Raw genomic sequence first — 17,500 nt, 5'->3', positions numbered from 1 at the left:
GCCCAGTTGCTGGGACCACTATCATTTCTCAGAGTCCAGTTGCTGGGACCACTATCATGTCTCAGAGTCCAGCGCTGGGACCACTATCATTTCTCAGAGTCCAGTTGCTGGGATCACTATCATTTCTCAGAGTCCAGTTGCTGGGACCTCTGTCATTTCTCAGAGTCCAGTTGCTGGGACCTCTATCATTTCTCAGAGTCCAGCGCTGGGACCACTATCATTTCTCAGAGTCCAGTTGCTGGGATCACTATCATTTCTCAGAGTCCAGTTGCTGGGACCTCTATCATTTCTCAGAGTCCAGCGCTGGGACCACTATCATCTCTCAGAGTCCAGTTGCTGGGACCACTATCATGTCTCAGAGTCCAGTTGCTGGGACCTCTATCATTTCTCAGAGTCCAGTTGCTGGGATCACTATCATTTCTCAGAGTCCAGTTGCTGGGACCACTATCATTTCTCAGAGTCCAGCGCTAGGATCTCTATCATTTCTCAGAGTCCAGCGCTGGGACCTCTATCATTTCTCAGAGTCCAGTTGCTGGGACCTCTATCATTTCTCAGAGTCCAGTTGCTGGGACCTCTATCATTTCTCAGAGTCCAGCGCTAGGACCACTATCATTTCTCAGAGCCTAGCGCTGGGACCTCTATCATTTCTCAGAGTCCAGCGCTAGGATCACTATCATTTCTCAGAGCCTAGCGCTGGGACCTCTATCATTTCCCAGAGTCCAGCGCTGGGACCTCTATCATTTCTCAGAGTCCAGAGACACATGATTGCCATATAGCAGTTCCCTAATACGATCACGACATTCACACAAAAGTAGCTTTTATTTTATTTTTTGGGAGTTAGGAAGAGAAATCTGAGATAAGCGGAGACATGCATAGTTGCTATGGCCCAAAAGGGAGCGAAAGGACTTTGAACTCACTGTGAACTACACTTGAGTATGATGCTATGTCATTTTGAGTGGACTAGGGTTATCTTAAAGGCCAAGTTGGGACACTAGAGGGTGTGTTTGTTGCTCCCAGCATGTTCAAGGAGTTCGTAATTCAATAACTCAGCTGCACACAATGTTATAACATAAGAGAAGTCAAAGTTTGATTGTGTGAATCATGGCGCTGAGAAACAGTGCCACAACAGTATGTAAACACTGTGCTATTTACGCAAGTTAGTTCCTTACCTAACTACCACTTTGGCCGAAATGATAACTACTCTCTTTTAATACGTTGCTGTATTACCTTGTTAAATATTGTGCTCGTGGAGTGAAATGGAACTCTATTATATCAGGTGATTTGGCAACAGCGGTATCATTATGCCACATCCTCGTATATCAACAAGATATTATTTCATCAATTAGATATCAACGGGACTTTTGAATACACTAAACTGAATAAAGATGATCTAGACTTTGTTGACGTTATGATCGTAAAAGGGAAAAAAGACGCGAAGTATGGTTTAAAATTACAATTGATAATTGGTCAAATGCCATCTATTGGGGCTGAGCGCGACCCACTCGACGGAATGTCCAAGGTCATTTGACGCTGTGGAGGTGACATGGCAAAACCCTCAGAGTCGTGTCCATAGTTGTTTCTTACTCATTTGTGGTGATTGTCGTCTGTGCGCAGCGCACCGAAGGGCGTGACCTATTACCCAGGGGCCCTGGTGTTGTATATAAGCCAATTGCTAAAGCGAAGCTTCGATGCAAACTACCCTTTTCGTGGCACAACACACCTCTCTCTCAAGTCAAAACACACACACTTGAGTGTAAGTCCTTGGACGATCTACCTTTTTAAACTTTATGTAAATAACGTAAGTTTTCTATGTCCTGTGTAGGTGTTTTAGCAGTGAAGTGTGTGTGTGTGTGTGTGTGTGTGTGTGTGTGTTGTTAGGCCAGGACGAATCACAAGTGTTGTGTGTTGACAACATTCAGTCCCTGAGTGCTGTTTATTAATTAATCATACCTAAGGTTAGGTATGATTATTGTATGTTCCTCCCATACTTGTTCGTGTTCATATCATACTCATAGTTTAGAATTATATGACCGTGTGTACTTGAAAATTTCATGGCATTTTCAGTAAATGCTATTGTTTTTTATGATCTCTATATATGCATAAGACCTCGTGGTTTCGTGCAATCTTTACATATATATATATATATATATATATATATATATATATATATATATATATATATATATATATATATATATTTATGTATTATACTTTGTCGCTGTCTCCCGCGTTTGCGAGGTAGCGCGAGGAAACAGACGAAAGAATGGCCCAACCCACCCACATACACATGCTTATACATAAACGCCCACACATGCACATATACATACCTATACATTTCTACGTATACATACATATACATACAGAGACATATACATATATACACATGTACATATTCATACATGCTGCCTTCATCCTTTCTCGTCGCCACCCCGCCACACATGAAATGGCAACCCCCTCTCCCTTGCCCGCGCGCGAGGTAGCGCTAGGAAAAGACAACAAAGGACACATTCGTTCTCACTCAGTCTCTAGCTGTCATGTGTAATGCACCGAAACCACAGCTGACTTTCCACATCCAGGCCCCACAAAACTTTCCATGGTTTACCCCAGACGCTTCACATGCCCTGGTATACCAGACCGTTCCAATTCACTCTATTCCTTGCACGCCTTTCACCCTCCTGTATGTTCAAGTACCGATCGCTCAAAACCTTTTTCTCTCCATCCTTCCACCTCTAATTTGGTCTTCCATTTCTCCTCATTCCTTCCACACATATATCCTCTCTGTCAATCTTTCCTCACTCATTCTCTCCATGTAACCAAACCATTTCAACACACACTCTTCTTTCTCAACCACACTCCTTTTATTACCGCACATCTCTCATACCCTTTCATTACTTACTTGATCAAACCACCCCACACCACATATTGTCCTCAAACATCTCATTTCCACCACATCCACCCTCCTCCGCACAACCCTATCTATAGCCTATGCCTCGCAACCATATAACATTCATGGAACCACTATTCCTTCAAACATGCCCATTTTTGCTCTCCGAGATAATGATCTCGACTTCCACACATTCTTCAACGCTCCCAGAACCTTCGCCCCTCCCCTACCCTGTGACTCACTTCCGCTTCCATGCTTCCATCCGCTGCTAAATCCACTCCTAGATATCTAAAACACTTCACTTCCTCCAGTTTTTCTCCATTCAAACTTACCTCCCAATTAACTTGTCCCTCAACCCTACTGAACCTAATAACCTTGCTCTTATTCACATTTACTCTCAGCATTCTTCTTTCTCACACTTTACCAAACTCAGTCACCAGCTTTTGCAGTTTCTCTCCCGAATCATCCACCAGCGCTGTATCGTCTGCGAACAGCAACTGACTCTCTTCCCAAGCCCTGTTTTCCATAACAGACTGCATACTTGCCCCGCTCTCCAAAACTTTTGCATTCACCTTCCTAACAACCCCGTCCATTAACAAATTAAACAACCATGGAGACATTACGCACCCCTGCCGCAAACCGACATTCAGTGGGAACCAATCACTTTCCTCTCTTCCTACTCGTACACATGCCTTACATCCTCGAGAAAAACTTTTCACTGCTTCTAGCAACTTACCTTTCCACCATATACTCTACATACCTTCCACAGAGCATCTCTATCAACTCCATCATACGCCTTCTCCAGATCCATAAATGCTACATACAAATCCATTTGTTTTTCTAGGTATTTCTCACATCCATTTTTCAAAGCAAACACCTGATCCACACATCCTCTACCACTTCTGTAACCACACTGTTCTTCCCCAATCTGATGCTCTGTACATGCTTTCACCCTCTCAATCAATACCCTACCATATAATTTCCCAGGAATACTCAACAAACTTATACCTCTGTAATTTGAATACTCATTTTTATCCCCTTTGCCTTTGTACAATGGCACTATGCATGTATTTCGCTAATCCTCAGGCACCTCACCATGAACCATACATACATTGAATATCCTCACCAACCAGTCAACAATACAGTCACCCCCCTTTTTAGTAAATTTCACTGCAGTACCATTCAAACCCGCCGCCTTGCCGGCTTTCATCTTCCGCAAAGCTTTCACATCTTCTCTGTTTACCAAATAATTCTCCCTTGCCGTCTCACTTAGCACACCACCTCGACCAAAACACCCTATATCTACCGCTTTATCATCAGACACATTCAACAAACCTTCAAAATACTCACTCCTCCTCACATCGCCACTACTTGTTATTACCTTCCCATTAGCCCCCTTCACCGATGTTCCCATTTGTTCTCTTGTCTTATGTAATTCATTTACCTCCTTCCAAAACATCTTATTCTCCCTAGAATTTGATGATACTCTCTTACCCCAACTCTCATTTGCCCTCTTTTTCACCTCTTGCACCTTTCTCTTGACCTCCTGCCTCTTTCTTTTATACATCTCCCAGTCATTTGCATTATTTCCCTGCAAAACTCGTCCAAATGCCTCTCTCTTCTCTTTCACTAACAATCTTACTTCTTCATCCCACCACTCACTACCCTTTCTAATCTGCCCACCTCCCACGCTTCTCATGCCACAGGCATCTTTTGCTCAAGCCATCACTGCTTCCCTAAATACAGTCCATTCCTCCCCACTCCCCCTCTGTCATTTGCTCTCACCTTTTTCCATTCTGCACTCAGTCTCTCCTGGTACTTCCTCGCGCAAGTCCCCTTTCCAAGCTCACTTACTCTCACCACTCTCTTCACCCCAACATCCTCTCTTCTTTTCTGAAAACCTCTACAAATCTTCACCTTCTTCTCAGCACATTAACACCCAGAAGTTTCTCTCACGCGCCTATCAATTAACACGTAATCCAATAACACTCTCTGGCCATCTCTCCTACTTACATACGTATACTTATGTATATCTCTCTTTTTGAACCGGGTATTCCCGATCACCAGTCCTTTGTCAGCACACAAATCTACAAGCTCTTCACCATTTCCATTTTCAACACTGAACACCCCATGTACACCAATTATTCCCTCAACTACCACATTACTCACCTTTGCATTCAAATCACCCATTACTGTAACCCGGTCTCGTGCATCAAAACTACTAACACACTCACTCAGCTGCTTCCAAAACACTTGCCTCATGATCTTTCTTCTCATGCCCAGGTGCATGTGCACCAATAATCACCCATCTCTCTCCATCCACTTTCAGTTTTCCCCGTATCAGTCTAGAATTTACTTTCTTACACTCTATCACATACTCCCACAACTCGTACTTCAAGATAGTGCTACTCCTTCCTTTGCTCTTGTCCTCTCACCAACCCCTGACTTTACTCCCAAGACATTCCCAAACCACTCCTCCCCTTTACCCTTTAGCTTCGTTTCACTCAGAGCCAAAACATCCAGGTTCCTTTCCTCAAACATACTACCTATCTCTCCTTTTTTCTCATCTTGGTTACATCCACACACATTTAGACACCCCAATCTGAGCCTTCGAGGAGGATGAGCACTCCCCGCGTGACTCCTTCATCTGTTTCCCCTTTTACACAACCAGCAGATAGCATTTTACAGAACCTATCTGTACCAACACGGAGGTATATGAATACGAACAAAGTGCATATGAACTTGCACTTTCATATGCACTTAGTTCGTATTCATATACCTGATGGGAAATGACCGGTGTAGACCCCGTTGATCACCAACGTGAGACGAAGGGTATTCGAGTACATAGTATTCGAATAGTCATTTCCCTATTAAGGGCGATGATAGCCTAGCGGTAGCGCTCCCACCTGTTGCACAGGGGTCCCGGGTTCGATCCTGGCTGTTGGAGGTTTGTATGTTATATGGTAGTGCACGTTCATATTCACTTTGTTCATATATATATATATATATTCCTATTACTACACGGGGAAAATGAAACACGAAAAGTTCCCAAGTGCACTTTCGTGTAATAATCACATCATCAGGGGAGACACAAGAGAGAAATATAACAGTCAGTTGATATACATCGAAGAGACGAAGCTAGGACGCCATTTGGTAAACATGTGATCGTCCAATGTTTTTTTTTTTGGGACAATCACATGTTTACCAAATGGCGTCCTAGCTTCGTCTCTTCGATGTATATCAACTGACTATCATATTTCTCTCTTGTGTCTCCCCTGATGATGTGATTATTACACGAAAGTGCACTTGGGAACTTGTTTCATTCCATTTCCCTCTCTCCCACCACGGTGACCACAGCCTTGCGAACCGAACCAACCAAAGCCATTTCTCTCATGGAGGGGTGAAAGGGAGGATCCCTCCTTTTAAAAGAGCATCCTTCTCCCACAGCATCGTCGTCGCCTTCGTCAGGATGAGCGATGGGCCTCACCAGCAGCAGCAGCAGTTCATGCTGGCCCCGAGCGAGGTGTGTGTGGACGAGGGACTGGCCGCCGTGGCTTCTGCCAACCCAGGTTTCGTCTACATCCCCGAACATGTATGTATGTATGTATGTATGTATGTATGTATGTATGTCCTATGTATGTATGTCCTATGTATGTATGTCCTACGTATGTATGTATGTATGTATGTATGTCCTATGTATGTATGTCCTACGTATGTATGTATGTATGTATGTATGTATGTATGTCTGTGTGTATATCTTATCTGTATGTATGTATGTATGTATGTCTGTATGTATGTATGTATGTATGTATGTATGTCCTATGTATGTATGTCCTACGTATGTATGTATGTATGTATGTCTGTGTGTATATCTTATCTGTATGTATGTATGTATGTATGTATGTCTGTATGTATGTATGTATGTATGTCTTACGTATGTATGTATGTATGTATATATGTATGTCATACGTATGTATGTATATATGTATGTATGTATGTATGTATGTATGTATATATGTATGTATGTATGTATGTATGTATGTATGTATGTCTGTGCTATGTCTGTATGTATGTCCTACCACACGTGTGCTCACGTCTTACTCCTGCTACACACACACACACACACACACACACACACACACACACACATACACACCAACCGTGCCTTATAGACACCCTGGCTTCTATTTTTTAATCATACTTTCATTCTCATCTTTTCCTTATGTTCTGTGGGTCAGCGCGTCGTGGTCGAGCGTGGCTGGATGGTCAAGGACGACGACGGAGGAAGACGTAAGGTTGCGATGGTCTGTGGTGGTGGCTCGGGACACGAACCCTTCGCTGCTGGTACGTGCAGTGAACCAAGACACTCACTGGTGTTTATCTTCCTTCTTCTTCTTCTTCTTCTTCTTCTTCTTCTTCTTCTTCTTCTTCTTCTTTTTCTTTTTTGATACCACTCGCTTATGTCTGTTTAGGTTAGGGAGGAGGAGGAGGAGGAGGAGGAGGAGGAGGAGGAGGGGATAAATCAGTAGGAGGAGGAGGAAGAGGAGGAGGAGGAGGAGGAGGAAGAGGAGGAGGAGGGGATAAATCAGTAGGAGGAGGATGAGGAGGAGGAGGAGGAGGGGATAAATCAGGAGGAGGAGGAGGAAGAGGAGGAGGAGGAGGAGGAGGAGGAGGAGGAGGAGGAGGAGGAGGGGATAAATCAGAAGTAGGAGGCCTTCTGATGACTTACCATTTTCTTTTACCTTTGATGTCACCATTTTCTTTTGCCTTCTGATGTCTCACCTTTTCTGTGCCTTTTAATGTCTCGCCATTTTCTTTTACTTTCTAATATCTCACAATTTTCTCTTACCTTCTCGTATCTCACCATTTTCTTTTACATTCTCATATCTCACCATTTTCTCTTACCTTCTCGTATCTCACCATTTTCTTTTACATTCTCATATCTCACCATTTTCTCTTACCTTCTCATATCTCACCATTTTCTTTCACCTTCTCATATCTCACCATTTTCTATCAAATCATATCACCATTTTCTTTCACCTTCTAATACCTCACCATTTTCTCTTACGTTTTCATGCCTGACTATTTTCTTTTGACCCCCAAGTCTCACCATTTTCTATCATCTTCTCATACCTCACCATTTTCTCTTACATTTCCATGCCTGACTATTTTCTTTGACCCCCATACCTCACCATTTTCTATCATCTTCTCATACCTCACCATTTTCTATCATCTCATACCTCACCATTTTCTCTTACGTTTTCATGCCTGACTATTTTCTTTGACCCCCATATCTCACCATTTTCTATCATCTTCTCATACCTCATTATTTTCTTTTACCTTCCCATACCTCACCATTTTCTATCATCTTCTCATACCTCACCATTTTCTCTTACGTTTTCATGCCTGACTATTTCCTTTGACCCCCATATCACACCATTTTCTATCATCTTCTCATATCTCATCATTTTCTTTTACCTTCCCATACCTCACCATTTTCTATCATCTCATACCTCATCATTTTCTTTTACCTTCCCATACCTCACCATTTTCTATCATCTTCTCATACCTCATCGTTTTCTTTTACCTTCCCATACCTCACCATTTTCTATCATCTTCTCATACCTCACCAATTTATTTGACCTTCCCATACCTCACCATTTTCTATCATCTTCTCATACCTCACCATTTTCTCTTACGTTTTCATGCCTCACTATTTCCTTTGACCCCCATATCACACCATTTTCTATCATCTTCTCATATCTCATCATTTTCTTTTACCTTCCCATACCTCACCATTTTCTATCATCTCATACCTCATCATTTTCTTTTACCTTCCCATACCTCACCATTTTCTATCATCTTCTCATACCTCATCAATTTCTTTTACCTTCCCATACCTCACCATTTTCTATCATCTTATCATACCTCATCAATTTATTTGACCTTCCCATGCCTCACCATTTTCTATCATCTCATACCTCATCATTTTCTTTTACCTTCCCATACCTCACCATTTTCTGTCATCTTCTCATACCTCACCATTTTCTCTTACGTTTTCATGCCTGACTATTTTCTTTGACCCCCATACCTCACCATTTTCTATCATCTTCTCATACCTCACCATTTTCTCTTAACGTTTTCATGCCTGACTATTCTAATTTTGCCTCCTCGTGTGTCGCACAGGTTTCGTCGGGGAGGGGATGCTCTCGGCTGCCGTGGCTGGGTCGGTCTTCACCTCCCCGCCGCCCACGGCCGTCGCCACTGCCATCACGGCTGTCGGCAAGGACAACCCAGGTATGGCACTGTCTTGCCCCCAGTGCTGTTGGACTCATTTACGCTCCTTCTCCTCGTTTTGGATAATGGAGTTATTGGACGTTGGAATAGATTGTTTATATGGTGTCATAAATGCATAAGCAGCTCAGACATTGAGGAATGTATATATATATACATATATTCCTATGAGTCCACGGGGGGAGAATGAAACACGATAAGTTCCCAAGTGCACTTTCGTGTCATAATCACATCATCATCAGGGGAGACACAATGGACAATCACATGTTTACCCAATGGCGTCCTTAGCTTCGTCTCTTCGATGTATATCAACTGACTGTTATATATCTCTCTTGTGTCTCCCCTGATGATGATGATGATATGATTATGACACGAAAGTGCACTTGGGAACTTATCGTGTTTCATTTCCCCGTGGACTCTTAGATATATATATATATATATATATATATATATATATATATATATATATATATATATATATATATATATATATATATATATATATCAGATTTAATATGTCTAATGTCTCGTTCGGTCGACAGAGGGGGTGTTGGTGCTGACCATGAATTACACAGGTGATCGTCTGAACTTCGGGTTGGCCGTAGAGCGATGCCGGGCTGCTGGCATGAAGGTAAGGGCTGGTTATGTTGCCGACGTAGGGCAGGTTATATTGCCGACATTAGGGCAGGTTATATTGCCGACATAGGGCAAGGACTGGTTATATTGCCGACATAGGCTATTATATTGCCGACATAGAGCAAGGACTGGTTATATGGCCGATATAAGGCAGGTTATATTGCCGACGTAGAGGAAGGACAGATTATGCTGCCGACGTAGAAGGACTGATTATATTGCCGACATAGGACTGTTTATATTGCCAACGTAGGGCAGGTTACATTGCCGACATAGAGCAAGGAATGACTGTATTGCCGACATAGAGGCAATCGAGAATGAAACACCTGACATAGAGGGAAATAGTTATAATCAAGGAGGGGAGGAGAAAACACAACACGTATATGTACACTTTAGAAATACAAACACCAGAGGGAACGAATAGCAACCTTCTTTCATTCTCTCTCTCTCTCTCTCTCTCTCTCTCTCTCTCTCTCTCTCTCTCTCTCTCTCTCTCTCTCTCTCTCTCTCTCTCTCCCTCCCTCCCTCCCTCCTTGCTCCCCCCTCTTGACACCACCCTCTCCCTCAATCCTCTCCCTCCCTCCTCTCCTCTCCTTCCCTCCCTCCCTCCCTCCCTCCCTCCCTCCCTCCCTCCCTCCTCTCCTTCCCTCCCTCCCTCCCTCCCTCCTCTCCTTTCCTTCCCTCCCTCCCTCCCTCCTCTCCTTCCCTCCCTCCTTCCCTCCCTCATGTAATAAGTCTCACCCCTCCGTCCCTCCTCTCCTTCCTTCCCTCCCTCCTTCCCTCCCTCATGTAATAAGTCTCACCCCTCCCTCCCTCCCTCCCTCCTCTCCTTCCTTCCCTCCCTCCTTCCCTCCCTCATGTAATAAGCCTGACCCCTCCCTCCCTCCCTCCTCTCCTTCCTTCCCTCCTTCCTTCCCTCCCTCGTCATGTAATAAGTCTCACCCCTCCCTCCCTCCCTCCATCTCCTGCAGGTGGCCATGTACGTATCTGGGGACGACTGCGCCCTCACACAGCTGGAGGGAACAGCTGGACGTAGAGGCTTGTGTGGCACGCTCTTCATCATGAAGGTAACCTAACCTCACCTCCATCTCCTCCTCCCTCGACCGTGTGTGTGTGTGTGTGTGAGTGAGGATGTGTGTGTGTGTGTATGTGTGTGTGTGTGTATGTGTTTCTGTGAGTGTGTGGTGTGTGTGTGTGTGTGTGTGTGTGTGTGTGTGTGTGTTTCTGTGAGTGTGTGTGTGTGTTTCTGTGAGTGTGAGTGTGTGTGTGTGTGTGTGTGTGTGTGTGTGTGTGTGTATGTGTGAGAGTGTGTGTGTGTGTGTGTGTGTGTGTTTCAGTGAGTGTGTGTGTGTGTTTCAGTGAGTGTGTGTGTGTGTGTGAGTGTGAGTGTGTGTGTGTGTGTGTGAGTGTATGTGTGTGTGTGTGTGTGTGTGTGTGTCTGTGTGTGTGTGTTTCTGTGAGTGTGTGTGTGTGTGTGTGTGTGTGTGTGTGTGTGTGTGTGTGTGTGTGTGTGTGTTTCTGTGAGTGTGTGTGTGTGTGTGTGTGTGTGTGTGTGTTTCTGTGAGTGTGTGTGTGTGTGTGTGTGTGAGTGTTTCTGTGAGTGTATGTGTGTGTGTTTGTGTGTGTGTGTGTGTTTGTGTGTGTGAGTGTTTGTGTGTGTGTGAGTGAGTATGTGTGTGTGTGTGTGTGTGTGTGTGTGTGTGTGTGTGTGTGTGTGTGTGTTTTCTCGTCTTGCATTTATTTACTCATCGGGTTCAAAGATTTGATAATTCAATTATTCAGATTATGAATTATCTTTAGAAGTTACATTTTTCTGTTAATTCACCATGGATTATTTTTTATGAGTTTTGTGCTATTGATTAATATCATCGTAATTTACATCACATTTTTTGATTTTAGGATCACACAAATGCAAAATCTGATTTGATTTTGTTACCATTAATGATTAAATGGATTTTTTTTTTAAATTTGTTTAATTTTATTCATGGAATATATCAATTTTTTTTTAAATAGAAGTATGGGTTAATGCTTGCAGCATATATTATATTCTTCGTATTACCCATATACTGAATTTTGTGAAGAAAAAAAAATAAAAATTCTTTATATTTAATGTTCAAAAGTAAACCCCTTTTATTACTGATTTTAAATTTTTCTAAAAAAAAAAAATTTTGGGGGGTATTAATTTCAGATAATATTCTGAGGTTTCTGAATTTTTTCTTACTTTCGGTAGAAACAAAATTTAGAGTTTTTAAATTTTTTTTAGATTTTTTCTTTACTTTTGCAGTGATCTTATGAAGGATTACTTCCAGATGTTTCATTTCAGTGAACTTCATAATTACTGAAGTTAGTACTTAGTATACTGTAGGGGTAAAAAAAATCATATAAAAATCATAATAAATTTTTTTGGGGGGAAATAATGGCTTTAAAAACTCAGGTTTTTCAAGATAAAGAAAAAATCACAAAAAAATTTGTTCTTTTGTGAATAATGGCTTTAAAAACTCAGGTTTTTAAAGATAAAGAAAAAAAACAAAACATTTGTTCTTTTGTGAATAATGACTTTAAAAACTCAAGTTTTTTAAAGTAGGACTGGCATTCCAAACTGTTCCTTCCAGCATTGGACTTAGGCAGGCCCTTCGCCGTTAGGATTATAATGTGTTTTTCATATTCGTGAAGGATTTTAATGTTTTTTATTTCATTCATAAAGCATTTTAATGTGTTTTTTTATATTCGTGAAGGATTTTAATGTTTTTTGTTTTATTCGTGAAGGATTTTAATGTTTTTTATTTTATTCGTGAAGGATTTTGATATGTTTTTTTTATTTTATTCGTAAAGGATTTTAATGTTTTGTGTTTAGATTTTATTCGTGAAGGATTTTAATGTTCTGTTTTTAGATTTTATTCGTGAAGGATTTTAATATGTTTTATTTTATTCGTGAAGAATTTTAATGTGTTTATTTTATTCGTGAAGGATTTTAATGTGCTTTTTTATTTTATTCGTGAAGGATTTAATGTTTTTTTTTTGTTATATTCGTGAAGGATATTAACGTTTTTTTTATTTTATTCGTGAAGGATTTTAATTTTTTGTTTCTGTTTTATTCGTGAAGGATTTTAATGTATTTCTTTTATTCGTGAAGGATTTTAATGTGTTTATTTTATTCGTGAAGGATTTTAAGGATTTTTTATTTTATTCGTGAAGGATTAAATTTTTTTTGTTATATTCGTGAAGGATTTTAACGTGTTTTTTTTATTTTATTCGTGAAGGATTTTAATGTTTTTTTTTATTTTATTCGTGAAGGATTTTAAGGTTTTTTTTTATTTTATTCGTGAAGGATTTTAAGGTTTTTTATTTTATTCGTGAAGGATTTTAAGGTTTTGTTTTTATATGTTATTCGTGAAGGATTTTAATGTTTTTTTTTATTTTATTCGTGAAGGATTTTAATGTTTTGTTTTATTCTATTCGTGAAGGATTTTAATGTTTCGTTTTTATATTTTATTCGTGAAGGCTAATGCGATATACCCTCATAACAGATCGTGGGGGCCATGTTCCACGCTGGGGCGAGCCTGGATGAGGGCCTAGCCACCTGCAGGAGGCTGAGCGACGCCATCGGAACCATAGGCGTGGCTACGAGTGGCTGTACGCTGCCGGGGTCGTCCAGCCCTCTGTTCACCGTGGCTGAAGGCACCATGGAACTGGGCCTAGGTGTCCACGGCGAGACTGGGGCAGCTACGGTCAAGGTGAGGTGCACGGACGGGGGGGCGTGTGTGTGTGTGTGGACGACCAACTACCACCACCTCCTCTTCCTCCTACTGCTTCTTCTCCTCCTCCTACTGCTTCTTCTTCTCCTACTCCTCCTTCTCCTCCTCCTACTCCTTCTCCTCATACTTCTACAACCTCCTCCTACTCCTCATACTTCTACAATCTCCTCCTACTCCTCTTCCTTCTTCTCCTCCTCCTTCTCCTCCTCCTACTCCTCCTCATACTACTACAACCTCCTCCTACTCCTCTTCCTTCTTCTCCTCCTCCTTCTCCTCCTCCTACTCCTCCTCCTCATACTTCTACAACCTCCTCCTACTCCTCTTCCTTCTTCTCCTCCTCCTCCTACTCCTCCTTCTCCTCCTACTCCTCCTCCTCATACTTCTACAACCTCCTCCTACTCCTCTTCCTTCTTCTCCTCCTCCTACTCCTCCTATTCTTACTCCTCCTCCTTCTGCAACCCAGCCAGCACCTCCTCCTCCTCCTCCTCCTCCTCCTCCTCCTCCTCCTCCTCCTCCTTCTCCTCCTCCTCCTCCTCCTCCTCCTCCTCCTCCTCCTCCTTCACCTCCTCCTCCTTCTGCAACCCAGCCACCACCACCTCTCTCCCTTCGCTGAACTCAATGCCCAGTCACGCCAGCCAGCCAGGGGTATGTAAGTGGGGCCAAGGAGTGAAAGAAAACACAAATACCACTTCATATATTTCTCGACAGGTGTAATAGTAGCTTTAACCCCATAACCCAACACTGGTCTGTCGTCTCTACCAGCATGGATTGTACTGGGAGATCGTTTTAAGTCAATGATGGTTCACTTGAATGTTTCGTTTCTCTCTATATTGATCGTTTCAAGTCATTGCTGGTTCATCTCCGCCTCATTCGACCGTACTTCAACAAGTATATAACTTAATGGCAGTTCCTTGACAGAGGTAGAACCAGCTATGACCAGTGTCTCATCTCAGACAGAGAAATCACAGACAGGGTTCTATGTCTCATCTCAGACAGAGAAATCACAGACAGGGTTCTATGTCTCATCTCAGACAGAGAAATCACAGACAGGGTTCTATGTCTCATCTCAGACAGAGAAATCACAGACAGGGTTCTATGTCTCATCTCAGACAGAGAAATCACAGACAGGGTTCTATGTCTCATCTCAGACTGAGAAATCACAGACATGGTTCTATGTCTCATCTCAGACAGAGAAATCACAGACAGGGTTCTATGTCTCATCTCAGACAGAGAAATCACAGACAGGGTTCTATGTCTCATCTCAGACAGAGAAATCACAGACAGGGTTCTATGTCTCATCTCAGACAGAGAAATCACAGACAGGGTTCTATGTCTCATCTCAGACAGAGAAATCACAGACAGGGTTCTATGTCTCATCTCAGACAGAGAAATCACAGACAGGGTTCTATGTCTCATCTCAGACAGAGAAATCACAGACAGGGTTCTATGTCTCATCTCAGGACAGAGAAATCACAGACAGGGTTCTATGTCTCATCTCAAAACAGAGCAATCACAGACAGGGTTCTATGTCTCATCTCAAAACAGAGCAATCATAGACAGGGTTCTATGTCTCATCTCAAGACAGAGAAATCACAGACAGGGTTCTATGTCTCATCTCAAAACAGAGCAATCACAGACAGGGTTCTATGTCTCATTTCAAGACAGAGCCATCACAGACAGGGTTCTATGTCTCATCTCAAAACAGAGCCATCACAGACAGGGTTCTATGTCTCATCTCAGACAGAGAAATCACAGACAGGGTTCTATGTCTCATCTCAAGACAGAGCCATCACAGACAGGGTTCTATGTCTCATTTCAAGACAAAGCCATCACAGACAGGGTTCTATGTCTCATCTCAGGACAGACACAGACAGGGTTCTATGTCTCATTTCAAGACAAAGCCATCACAGACAGGGTTCTATGTCTCATCTCAAGAAAGACAGAGCCATCACAGACAGGGTTCTATGTCTCATCTCAAGACAGACAAAGCCATCACAGACAGGGTTCTATGTCTCATTTCAAGACAGAGCCATCACAGACAGGGTTCTATGTCTCATCTCAAGACAGACAGAGAAATCACAGACAGGGTTCTATGTCTCATCTCAAGACAAAGCCATCACAGACAGGGTTCTATGTCTCATCTCAAGACAGACAAAGCCATCACAGACAGGGTTCTATGTCTCATCTCAAAACAGAGCAATCACAGACAGGGTTCTATGTCTCATCTCAAAACAGAGCAATCACAGACAGGGTTCTATGTCTCATCTCAAAACAGAGCAATCACAGACAGGGTTCTATGTCTCATCTCAAAACAGAGCAATCACAGACAGGGTTCTATGTCTCATCTCAAGACAGAGCCATCACAGACAGGGTTCTATGTCTCATCTCAAAACAGAGCAATCACAGACAGGGTTCTATGTCTCATCTCAAAACAGAGCAATCACAGACAGGGTTCTATGTCTCATCTCAAAACAGAGCAATCACAGACAGGGTTCTATGTCTCAAGACAGACAGAGAAATCACAGACAGGGTTCTATGTCTCATCTCAAGACAAAGCCATCACAGACAGGGTTCTATGTCTCATCTCAAAACAGAGCAATCACAGACAGGGTTCTATGTCTCATCTCAAGACAGAGCAATCACAGACAGGGTTCTATGTCTCATCTCAAAACAGAGCCATCACAGACAGGGCTCTATGTCTCATCTCAAGACAGAGCCATCACAGCCAGGGTTCTATGTCTCATCTCAAAACAGAGCAATCACAGACAGGGTTCTATGTCTCATCTCAAGACAGACAGACACAGACAGGGTTCTATGTCTCATCTCAAGACAGACAGAGACATCACAGACAGGGTTCTATGTCTCATCTACAGACAAAGCCATCACAGACAGGGTTCTATGTCTCATCTCAAGACAGACAGAGAAATCACAGACAGGGTTCTATGTCTCATCTCAAAACAGAGCCATCACAGACAGGGTTCTATGTCTCATCTCAAAACAGAGCCATCACAGACAGGGTTCTATGTCTCATTTCAAGACAGAGCAATCACAGACAGGGTTCTATGTCTCATCTCAAAACAGAGCAATCACAGACAGGGTTCTATGTCTCATCTCAAAACAGAGCAATCACAGACAGGGTTCTATGTCCCATCTCAAAACAGAGCCATCACAGACAGGGTTGTATGTCATCTCAGACAGAGAAATCACAGACAGGGTTCTGTGTCTCATCTCAAGACAGAGCAATCACAGACAGGGTTCTATGTCTCATCTCAAGACAAAGCCATCACAGACAGGGTTCTATGTCTCATCTCAGACAGAGAAATCACAGCCAGGGTTCTATGTCTCATCTCAGACAGAGAAATCACAGACAGGGTTCTATGTCTCATCTCAGACAGAGAAATCACAGACAGGGTTCTATGTCTCATTTCAAGACAGACAGAGCAATCACAGACAGGGTTCTATGTCTCATTTCAAGACAGACAGAGCCATCACAGACAGGGTTCTATGTCTCATCTCAAAACAGACAGAGCAGTCACAGACAGGGTTCTATGTCTCATCTCAAAACAGAGCAATCACAGACAGGGTTCTATGTCTCATCTCAAGACAAAGCCATCACAGACAGGGTTCTATGTCTCATCTCAAAACAGAGCCATCACAGACAGGGTTCTATGTCTCAAGACAGACAAAGCAATCACAGACAGGGTTCTATGTCTCATCTACAGACAAAGCCATCACAGACAGGGTTCTATGTCTCATCTCAAAACAGACAGAGCCATCACAGCCAGGGTTCTATGTCTCATCTCAAGACAGTAGAGTTTTTTAGTCTTTTAATTTTCTTTCTTCTCTTTGAAGTCAGGGTCGGCGAAGGAGGTGGTGAAGACGCTGCTCACTCACCTAACGCGGGCGGACTCGTCCACTCGCCTTCCCCTGCAGG

The 17,500-nt window shown here is 42.6% G+C and overlaps 1 protein-coding gene across 3 annotated transcripts in view; it reads left to right on the top strand.

Moving 5' to 3' along the window:
- Positions 1 to 1,520: 1,520 nt before the first annotated feature.
- The window catches only part of LOC139754968 (triokinase/FMN cyclase-like), a 28,747-nt gene continuing 12,767 nt past the window's right edge, over positions 1,521 to 17,500 (top strand). The window contains exons 1-8 of one of the 3 annotated variants that reach the window (XM_071672811.1): positions 1,521 to 1,753; positions 6,332 to 6,476; positions 7,123 to 7,228; positions 9,071 to 9,181; positions 9,721 to 9,809; positions 10,783 to 10,878; positions 13,339 to 13,545; positions 17,419 to 17,500. The exon at positions 17,419 to 17,500 is cut by the window's right edge and continues 93 nt beyond it. In XM_071672811.1, coding sequence (XP_071528912.1) covers positions 6,354 to 6,476; positions 7,123 to 7,228; positions 9,071 to 9,181; positions 9,721 to 9,809; positions 10,783 to 10,878; positions 13,339 to 13,545; positions 17,419 to 17,500 — 814 coding nt within the window. In that variant the 5' untranslated portion in view covers positions 1,521 to 1,753; positions 6,332 to 6,353. Of the gene's footprint in view, positions 1,799 to 6,331; positions 6,477 to 7,122; positions 7,229 to 9,070; positions 9,182 to 9,720; positions 9,810 to 10,782; positions 10,879 to 13,338; positions 13,546 to 17,418 lie in introns of all 3 variants that reach the window. The other 2 variants (XM_071672812.1, XM_071672810.1) reach the window with 2 other exon arrangements.

This window comes from Panulirus ornatus, chromosome 18 (genome assembly GCF_036320965.1).
Source record: "Panulirus ornatus isolate Po-2019 chromosome 18, ASM3632096v1, whole genome shotgun sequence".
NCBI lineage: Eukaryota > Metazoa > Arthropoda > Malacostraca > Decapoda > Palinuridae > Panulirus > Panulirus ornatus.
This window is presented reverse-complemented; position numbering and strand designations above follow the sequence as displayed.